This window comes from Odocoileus virginianus, chromosome 4 (assembly GCF_023699985.2).
Source record: "Odocoileus virginianus isolate 20LAN1187 ecotype Illinois chromosome 4, Ovbor_1.2, whole genome shotgun sequence".
NCBI lineage: Eukaryota > Metazoa > Chordata > Mammalia > Artiodactyla > Cervidae > Odocoileus > Odocoileus virginianus.
In genome coordinates, this window is record NC_069677.1 from 64,539,599 (window position 1) to 64,550,057 (window position 10,459).

The 10,459-nt window shown below is 45.6% G+C and overlaps 1 protein-coding gene across 3 annotated transcripts; it reads left to right on the top strand.

Moving 5' to 3' along the window:
* Positions 1 to 380: 380 nt before the first annotated feature.
* Positions 381 to 10,257, top strand: PAQR9 (progestin and adipoQ receptor family member 9). Of its 3 annotated transcripts, none has more exons than XM_070466628.1 (2): positions 381 to 469; positions 1,172 to 10,257. In XM_070466628.1, the coding sequence occupies exons 1-2, from the start codon at positions 434 to 436 to the stop codon at positions 2,456 to 2,458; spliced, it is 1,323 nt and encodes a 440-aa protein (XP_070322729.1). In that variant the 5' UTR covers positions 381 to 433; the 3' UTR covers positions 2,459 to 10,257. The 3 variants fall into 3 exon arrangements, with proteins under 3 accessions (XP_070322729.1, XP_070322730.1, XP_020743250.1); XM_070466629.1 differs by lacking the exon at positions 381 to 469 and adding an exon at positions 592 to 887; XM_020887591.2 differs by lacking the exon at positions 381 to 469 and adding an exon at positions 592 to 806.
* The last annotated feature ends 202 nt before the right edge of the window (positions 10,258 to 10,459 follow it).

A 10,459-nucleotide genomic window follows, 5' to 3' on the forward strand; every position in this document is an offset into this window, starting at 1 on the left:
TCAATTCGGGCTAGAACGCACCTCCTCCCTGAGGTCTTGCGTCATCAACATCCCCACTTATAATCAGCCCTTGACTCGGGCACAGCTCTGCTTGGGAATCCCTTCTTAAAATTTCTCAGATCATTACAGGCTTTCCGGATCCCCTGGTCTTCATCTGAATTTTTTCATTAAAATGCTGAGTTTGAGCAGCCCGCCCTGAGTTGTAGGACTCTGGGCTCCAAACAAGATTCCTAGTTAAAGACACAGGAACACGGGTGGGCTGCGACCCCCAAGGGCTGGTGATCACGACCATAGGCCAGTTTAGAGGGCAGTTCGTTTGAATCGGACAAGGATGAAAGGAGGTTGGTGACGCACCTGAATAAGTCCGCTAGACGAAAGGAGATAAACCAACGCTTGACATGGTGCTAAGAGTGAGGACGGCGCGCGCGCACGCATGCACACACACACGTCAAGAGAGGAGCGGTCCCAGGTATGACAACGACACGGCCTGATCCAGATCGCCGGAGCGCCCCCGCCCGCTTCCGAGATTACGGCTGGCGCATCCCTGCGCCCTGCCCCGGCTCGGGCTCGCCCGCCGCTCCCCTCCCGCCCTCTTTCCCCGCTTCTGCGGCCGCAGCTCCCCGCCCCCCGCGAACGCGGCTCCCCAGTGTCCTCCCGAACGCCCGCGTGGCTGTCGGGTTTCGAATCCCGAAGCCTATCCTCGCCCTCGGTGCGGGCCGCCGAGTCGCTGGCGCAGCCTTTGGCCCCCGCATCAATCATTAACCGCCAGCTCGGGCTTCGGCGACCCGAGGAGCGGGGGAGGGATGGTACGGAACTCGAGACCGGGGACAACTCTATCCCCCGAGGCGGCCGCGAAACACTAGCCGGGAGGCCCCCGCCCTCCCTCGGTGCGCCCGTCCCTCCCTCCCTCCAGCGCCTCCGCTACCCCCATCCCCGCCTCCCGAGCCGGGGGCGGCGGCGGCTGCGCCCGCACCGCGCGATGCCCAGTCACCGCAGCAGCAGCGCCGCCGCCGCCGCAGTCAGTCGCGCCGCCGCCGCTGCCGCAGCGCGGGCGGCCGCGAGCCGGTAGCGGGGAGCCGGGTGAAGGGGCCGCCGTGCCCCGCGCGCTCCTGCTGGTTGGTACGCGGCTTGGAGATCGATGATTATTTGTATTTATTTCTTTATTTTTTAGGAACGGTTGTTCAGAGGCTCCGGTCTTCTGAACCTGCAGCGACGCCCCCGGCGCGCGCACAAAGGCTCCGACGGCGGCCGGCGGGGACTGGCGAGCGCGCAGGAGCCGGCGCCAGAGGTCGCCGGTGCGCGTCCTAGCCAAGCACCGGGCACCATGCCGCGGCGCCTGCAGCCCCGGAGCGCGGGCACAAAAGGCCCGCCTGGCACGACCGCGGCGGCTTCGGAGGCCGCCTCGCGTCCTCACGCCTTGGCCTCCAGGGACTCTCCGGCATCCGCCAAGCCGCTACTGCGCTGGGACGAGGTGCCCGACGACTTTGTGGAGTGCTTCATCCTGTCAGGCTACCGGCGGCTGCCGTGCACGGCGCAGGAGTGCCTGGCCTCGGTGCTGAAGCCCACCAATGAGACGCTCAACTTCTGGACGCACTTCATCCCGCTGCTGCTGTTCCTGAGCAAGTTCTGCCGCCTCTTCTTTCTGAGCGGCCGCGACGTGCCCTTCCACCATCCGTGGCTGCTGCCGCTGTGGTGCTACGCGTCGGGCGTGCTGCTGACCTTCGCCATGAGCTGCACGGCGCACGTGTTCAGCTGCCTGTCGCTACGCCTGCGCGCCGCCTTCTTCTACCTGGATTACGCGTCCATCAGCTACTACGGCTTCGGCAGCACCGTGGCCTACTACTACTACCTACTGCCAGGCCTGAGCTTGTTGGACGCCCGGGTGATGACCCCGTACGTGCAGCAGCGCCTGGGCTGGCACGTGGACTGCACGGGCCTCATCGCCGCCTACCGCGCGCTCGTGCTGCCCGTGGCCTTCGTGCTGGCGGTGGCCTGCACCGTGGCCTGCTGCAAGAGCCGCACCGACTGGTGCTCTTACCCGTTCGCGCTTCGCACCTTCGTCTTCGTCATGCCGCTGAGCATGGCCTGCCCCATCATGCTGGAGAGCTGGCTCTTTGACCTGCGCGGGGAGAACCCCACGCTCTTCGTGCACTTCTACCGCCGCTACTTCTGGCTGGTGGTGGCTGCCTTCTTCAACGTGAGCAAGATCCCCGAGCGCATCCAGCCGGGCCTTTTCGACATCATCGGCCACAGCCACCAGCTCTTCCACATTTTCACTTTCCTCAGCATCTACGATCAGGTGTATTACGTGGAGGAGGGCCTGCGCCAGTTCCTCAAGGAGCCACCGGACGCGCCCACCTTCCTGGGCACCGTGGGCTACATGCTGCTGCTGGTTGTCTGCCTGGGGCTGGTCATCAAGAAGTTCCTCAGCAACGCCGAATTCTGCAGTAAAAAGTGAGCCTCCTCCTTGGGGGAGGCTGCCGGCTCGCCCACCAGTTTGTTCGGAGTTTCTGTTGTTGGTTTGTTTTGAAGTTTTGTCGTGTTTCCTTCTTTGCTTGAGCAGGGTGCTGCGAAACCACAGGGGGAAAGTCCAGCAAGGCAGGAGGGTCTCAGCACACCTGGGGCTTTGAAAGAGGGAGGTGGGCAAACGGGAGGGATACGGCAGCTGGTTCTTGTCCTTGCAGAAAATTCAGATGGTGTCTGTGGCATCAGGGATTCTTCTAAGGCAGCGAATAAAACCCCCACTAAAACCCCAAACGGTTCGATTTTCCAGTCGTCTTCTCTGCCAGAGGTAATAGTAAGTGACCCTTGTGAGGTCGGGCACAGAGTAAAGAGGGTAAGTAGACGAAATCCCTGGGTACTTCCATTTGGTTCTGATGAATGCTTGGATTTGTCTAGGAACAGACCTTTGTAGAAAATCAGCACAGAGACACAAACCCAGGGTTTAACCTGCTAGAAAATGCATGGACTGTGAACACATGTTAATTATTTAAAAATGTTTTCTCAGATGTTATTTAAATAGTAATATATACAATGGTTTTTCATAATTTATCAAAGCCTGCTATCTGCACTGAATTTTCTTTGTTGTGTGTTGTGTAGTTTTAAATTTTGCAGCCCTTCTGCATTGCATACACTTGAACTGGACATCAGGGCAAGCTGCTTGAGAGTTCTCAGCTACTTTTTTACACAGTATTTTTTGGAGACCTGTGTGTGTCTTGATACAACTGTGAATTATTCTACCGTAGGGACTCTGGTTAAACTATTGAGAGGGAGCTAAATGGTTTGTATAGATCCCAGATTCCTGTTTACTTTAATGTATTCCATAAAACCCACCTGATTTTTTTTTTTTTGCTTTGTTTTTAATCTTATTCTCTCCTTCTCTACTGATTTAAATTGCCACTGGAATAAATGTGCCTTTTGAAGCAATGCCCAAATGACTGGTCCTCAAAAATATCAATGGTTTCTTACAAGGGGAGAGCAGTAGGAGTAAGCTTTTCTTACTTGATTGCAAATCAAGGATTAACATTCCACTCAGGAGGGAAGGAAGATGGTGCTGGGTTTTTTTGGTAGGACCGAAAGTTGCTTACCAGGACATGCAGAACATTTGCCTTCTCTACACGGAGAAGAAACCAACCCACTACTGTAGCTATGGTTCCTAGTCACTGGAGAACGTGACTGTGCCCATCTATCCTTGCTTAAAATTAAAATCACAGTATTCAGGAATAAATTTGGCAGTTGTGTTATGAAAAATCAGGAGTGTGTTACTTGAATTGTAGTTTAAGCTAAATAAGATGACCTTTGCCTAGTTAAGCACTGAAGTCTCATTTGGGTCCAGACTATGGAAATGAACGGCAGTCACCCTAGGTCATTGAAAAATTTGGAAAACACCTTCCTGAGATCCTGTCTGACAACCACACTGGCCAGTGTTACTTAAGATAGTTCTCATAAATGCTATCCTGGTCCTGAAATGGCAACTCTAGATTAACACAAACTAGTGAGGTGATTTAAATGCTTATCACACTTCTGACAATTCCTTTTGGTGAAGAGCCAAATAAGTCATTGAATGGGAAAGTCTTGACTTCATGGTACAATTTAGATCAAGCACAGAAGGTAGATGAACACTTACCTCAGCACTGGCAGGCTGGTGCTCCTGCCAAGACTGCTGTTTTTGTTTATGCTTTTAATCGTTACTGTATTTGTAAACAGAGAGGTTCGGCACAACTCCCTGGAGGAACCAATATCCTTGTGTGTTAACTGCACACAGACGTAAACTTCACGTATGTCTGTATTTGACTTAGGACCTCTTAATGGGATCATGAATACACTTTGCAAGTCTGCTGATAGGTGTCAGTGTCTCATCTTTGGCAAAGTGCAAGGAGATTCCTGTTAGGTTACATTACAGAGACTGAGAGTTGTGCCTGCCACGGATGTTAATACTCAGCTGTGACTTCATTCGGAACGTGTGCTCAAGGACAGTTGTGGAAATCAGGCTATTTCTTCAGGCAAACTCATTTGCATGTCATTGCTCTGTCTTCTAGAACCCCAAAGAATGTTGGTTTGGAAGCTGGATGAACAGGTTGAGAAGTATTTTGGGTCTTCCTGGTAAAATAGCGACCTCCTTTTTATTTATTTATTTATTTATTTTTCTTTTCATTTATTTTTATTAGTTGGAGGCTAATTACTTCACAACATTTCAGTGGGTTTTGTCATACATTGACATGAATCAGCCATGGAGTTACATGTATTCTCCATCCCGATCCCTCGACCTCCTTTTTAGAAGAAACTTTCTAGAGACAGGCTTCTAAAAAATGTCGATGAGTTTGAGAAATTAAGCCCGTATCTGTTGTTTTCAATTTTTGTTGGTGATCTTCCAGGTTCTCAAACGAAATTCTCTTCTTGCCCTGTGTCTTTGTCCTTAAGCAGAGGCCACTTAAGGATAAAATTATACCCATATCATTTTCAAGTGATTATGATGCATGAGCTCAGTAAGATGACACACTTTCCCCGGAAGGTTTCTGCGGAGTAAAGTCTCACTTCGTTCCCTTTGTCTCTTCCATCCTGCACTTTCCCTTTCCTGCTCCATCTTGGTTTTTTCTGTACCACAGACAGCGTTGACAAAGGACATTCTGGTGGAAAACAGTGGTTTGGCTTTACTTTATATTCCAATAGGTACCCTATACACTACATAAGACCAAGGAATGATTTGTGAAACTATATATGTTATTTGCTAAATGATATCAGATTTCAGTCAAGGTAAAAGATGATTTTTGAGAATCAGCAAATATGTACTCAGTCTCCACGTTTGCATGGAACTCTCCAGGTATACTACATATTTCAGGGATAATATGGCAATCACAATATAATTGCTTGTAAAATATTGTTTCACATAAAATGTTTTTTCACACTCTCCATGTTGCTATGTCCTTTAAAATTCAGTCTTAGTTTATAGTGTTCAGCTGTTCGAAATGTAGCACAAATGAAAAGTCAAAATGCACTTCCTTATCTCTGTGCAACCTATTTCAGCAGTAGAATTTTGAACCCTATTATGTAATGCATTTTATTTTTACTTGTTAGTCATGATCTAGGTGACATCTCAAGGAGCAGTCATGCCTGGGAAATGAGGATGTTTGACTTGCATGCCTGTCACCCTGTGGGTTGGTCTCTGAAGCTGACTCAGGCTGACTTAATTGGCCAGGGTGGAGGGGGTCCCCTTCTTTCCTGTCACTCTTGTATCTGCACCTTCAGGTGAAGAGGGTGACCTTCCCAGAGAGAGGAAGTGAGTTCTTCAGTCGTGTCATGAGTGGCTTGTAAAAATAAACGTGATCTTTCCCCCTGGCCATATAATTTTCTATAAATAGCCCGGGAAGAAAGTGTGGGGCTTCACAGTTGGCCAGAGTGGCCTTCCCATGTTTCCATTCATAAATCCTGCCTGTAAGTGATTGCAGTCAAAACCCGTTTCACCTAATTCATCTTACTGCTTCAGGGGAATCATTCTGAAGAATGCAAAATCTGGGGATAGAGATGATTTTTACAACTTTTTCTGATTTGGTGCTGAATCTGAGAGCTAACAGCAATAACAAGCAGGGATTTTTAATCTTCAGATCTCTTCACAACTTGATTTAATATGCACAAAACTGTGGTAGGAGAAAGAAACTGAAGGGGTTATCTCCATTTCAGGGTTATACCATTGGTCCCCCAAGGTGACATAATTAGAATGTGGGGATGGCTGTGTGCTCAATTATGTTTACTAATTCACATGGCTATGATGCCTGGCCAAGCACATTGACACTAACTGGATATATATTTTTTCCTCCTTTAATTGATTACCTTATAATGACAAAACAGCAAGGTTAGAGGTGGCTGTCCTTGAATTTGGGCTTCCCAGGTGGCACTAGTGGTAAAGAACTTGCCTGCCAATACAGGAGATGTAGGAGACACAAATTCAATGCCTGGGTCAGGAAGACCCCCTGAAGGGGGGCAGGGCAACCCACACCAGTATTCTTGCCTGGAGAGTCCCACAGACAGAGGAGCCTGGCTGAGTATAGTCCATAAGGGTGCAGAGTCGCACACGACTGAAGCAACTTCACATGCACACATCCTTGAATTTAGATTATAATGTTGTAAACGTTATTATTAACCACTTAAGTAGTTAAGTGGTTTTGTCCTCTTGAGTTGTTCTTCACCTATTGAAGCCTGCCGTTGCTAACTTCATTCTGTAAGAGTCCTGTGGGCCGATTTTCATTTTTTTGTTCATGTAATGCCTTCAGTGATCATTGAGCACCTTCTGCATGTAAGATGCTGAGCCAGGAACAATCCATATCATTACAGCCGTTACCCTCTGCTGGTGGAACAGAGGTAGGAACACTGTGAAAAAACCCTCTGACCAGGGACCCAACTCTAACCTTGGCCATAAGCACAATGTCCTAAGCCACTGTGTTTGGTTCTTTTCTCCTATTAGTCTAAGAACAGTGCATAGAATCTTATTTCAATTAACATCTTAATTTACCCACAATTGATTTCTTTCTTTTTTCTTTCTTTCGTTTTCTTCCTTCCTTCCCTCCTTTTCTTTCTTTCTGATTCTAGGTCTGTGTGAATACTATAGGTAAAAATAACTAGAAGGTTTAATGTATAATCCAGGTGAAGGGAGAGCAGGCATATGCACAAAGAACTGAAAAATTTGTCACACTACTAATTAATAAAGGTAGTTAATAAATAATCATTTTTGGGTTCATAGTGTTCATATCACTATGAAGTAAGATTCATCCAAAGTGCCTAGACTGTGATATTATTAAGTGTGCATTTCATAGATAGTGTAATTAAATTTTTTTAATGTGAACTTAAATGCTTATACTCCAAAGATTAGCTAAGATTAACTAATGTTCTTCAGCTTTTCCCCTTCTTTAGGTATGTTGTAACCTATGTACCTTGTTTCAGAAAAAAATTAACCTGGAGAAAGGTATCCAGAAAAAAATATCAGATGTGAAAAAGCTAGGAAGAAGGCATGGGAAAGGAAGAATGAGGAGGATTCGATTCACACAGTCAGAATGGGAGAAGTTTAATTACGAACAATTTTGCCTGAGTTTTACATTTTGTCCTTAGAAAAGCATGTGCGTTCCCAGGACATTCGTGCTCATATAGGCAGATGAAGAATTCTGTTTGTCAGTCTGACCACATCCTGTAGGTTTTGACCTGAGCCCAAGCACCTCGGTATATTTTGAGTAGCACATGTACAGTGGCTTCATGTCTTTAATTTGTCTCCATAAAATTAAGACATAAGGCAGAAAGGCATGAGGGGATAGCACCAGCCAATTTTTAATCACCTTTGAATCATTTTCTTGAAGGACTGCCAATACTCTCTGACATATATCTCCTGACAGAAAGCGAATGAGTCTAGACACACTGACAAAGGAAACAATCATTGGTGGAAGCTGAGTACTGCTGTGTTGTGATAGTCTGCATGTCTTCCTACTGAAGAGTTTATTCCTTCAATATTACAAATAACTATTTCCTAGTTGTGAAAATAGATGTCCACTCTTCTTAGTCACTATTCCAAAAGCCAATGCAAATTTTTGTCGTCATTAGAAAAAGGACAAATGGATTGCATTTCTGGTTTGCAGATTTCTAACCAGTTTGTGGACTTTTTGTTCCCAAATAGCTTCTTCAGAGTCTGTCAGTGAGTTGCAGAATTAGAGTGTTTATTTATAGGTCAGAGGCCAAGAATGCTTATTTGGCTGTTAATTGTGGCAGGATGTGACTTTTTAAAGCTCTGAACACATACCTAGATGCAACAGAAATGCTCACATATTGACTGTTTAACTCACTATAACACAGCTTTGGGTTTGAGCTTTTGAAAATGTTTCCAATGTACTACTAAATGCAGAAGCTTCTAAAGCTTCTAAATGCACGACCTTTAATATTTTTTGTTCTTGAACAATCTCTGAAAGCTGTTCCAAACTAGGCATTTCTTGAATGTCTAACATTATTCTCGAAAGTGTAAAAGTGGCTGGCCACCTTTCTCATGCCTTATACTCCACCTAAAATATGCAATAAGCACTCAAGCAGGAGTCGGGGGTGGGGGGGTGTCTTTGGATGGTTTTTAAACCATTCTGAAGAAACAGCCCTTCTCCTCACAGCTCACCACAACCTTGAGAAAGGACCCTGTGTAAATAACCTTTGTTTCCAGATGAAGAACAGGGACACAGTGATTTTATTTCTTCGTTTAGGTCAATCTCTAGTTAGATAGCATGATCTGTTTGTAGTATGCTGGATGCAAAAATGAAAATTTTTAGAGAAGTATTCTAATTTTATATTTAAATGTTTATAATAGCAATTTGTTTGTAAAAACTGGCCTTAGCACACATATGAGAACCAGCGCTTTTTGGAAAGCCTCATCTTTGTCCTGGGAATTTAATCACCTGGAGCTCTTACCCAAATGATAAAGACCTCGGAGGTCTTGAAACATGTAAATAGTGTATAGATTAAAGATGGATAAAAATCATTTTCTAAAAAAGAAGAAAACAGGTCAGCTATGTTATAGGTGTGTCACTAGGCTGCATTTAAGTCTTTTCAAAATTCTATTATAGTTAGAAATGTCATTAAATGCACTCTTCCAACAAGGCTTAGCACAGACGGTCTACTTTTCTAACACGTTTGTTTCCTTTTATGGAGGCTATGAGCAAAACTAAGCAACTGAGTACCAAGGCAATACAGAAATGAGGCCCAATTCACTTTGATGAGGGTTCAATTATAAACACAGTAGGCTTGTGGATAACATAACCAGGAAAATGTGCAGCCCTGGACACTCCACTCCTGGTTTCTCTGGAGCAGAAAGAAGAATGAAGCCTCATGCCATCCAGGAAAAGGCTCTATTTCAGGGATAGGGGAGGATACCATGCCCACTCTTCTCTCTAAATAAAGCACGTGCTAGCTCTGAGTTCTGTCCATTTCAGCCTTCTCCCAGACTGTGTCCACCACCCTCAAAGCCTTCACTTGCTACAAACTCAGCCTTGAAGACAAAAGGTTTCTAAAAGGGTTCCATGTGTATTTAGGCCTTCTCAAACCATCTGCCTTAGGAGGTTCATCCATTTCTAAAGTAAGGATTTAAGTACAATGACTGCACTCAGATCTACAAGGATGCACAACCAGCAGGTTCCCATTTGCAGTCATTAATTGAAGCCCATACACATTTTCCCCCCTTCAGGTCAGAGGCAGAGAAAGGATTTACCAGTGACCAACCAGAGACCTCCTTGTGTCAGTATTTTTTAAGTTCATTTAATGGCGTTAATGGAGAAAGGGGAGAGTAAAGGAAAATACAGGCATGAAAAAAGACACTGAATGTTTTTCCACTGCTTGTTAAATTAATTCTTCTTAAGCGACCTTAAGTCCAGTCACCACCTACATCCTAAACAGTTGTGTTTAGCTAGCTGGCTAGGCTTTCTCAGGATGTGTGAACAGGTACTACAGTATGGTTTCAAATTGTTGGTGAATTCTCCCAGAAAAGCACTATTTAATCATAATCCCATATGACCTGATACATTAAGCAAAAATAGTCCATAGAAATAGCTATCACTTGGTCAGTTCTGTGCATGTAGCTGAACAAAAATCATGAGTCATGTCTGTTGTATAATTTGCCATGATTTCAGTTTCTTGAGACATTTGTTCCCTATGGTCTTGAATATGAAAATTTGTATAAATAACTATGCATTTTTTGCTGAAAAACAAATGTATGAATTAAGAATAAATTATTTGTAAGCATCATGTTTAGGACTGCATTTGTTCATTCTCTGTATGTTCAGAAGACAACCTTCAGCAAACATTCCTAAATTCATAGCATGTATGACACTAATATGGAGAAGGAAATGGTAACCCACTCTAGGATTCTTGCCTGGAAAATCCCATGTATGCAGGAGCCTGCTGGGCTATAGTCCATGGGGTTGCAAGAGTCAGCCACAACTTAGCA

What these genes read in the sequence shown, in the direction of transcription:
- PAQR9 (XM_070466628.1), top strand. Translation starts at nt 434, where the DNA reads ATGCACACACACACGTCAAGAGAGGAGCGGTCCCAG. An exon ending in CAAGAGAGGAGCGGTCCCAG is followed by an intron (nt 470 to 1,171) that starts GTATGACAACGA and finishes TTTATTTTTTAG; the next exon opens with GAACGGTTGTTCAGAGGCTC.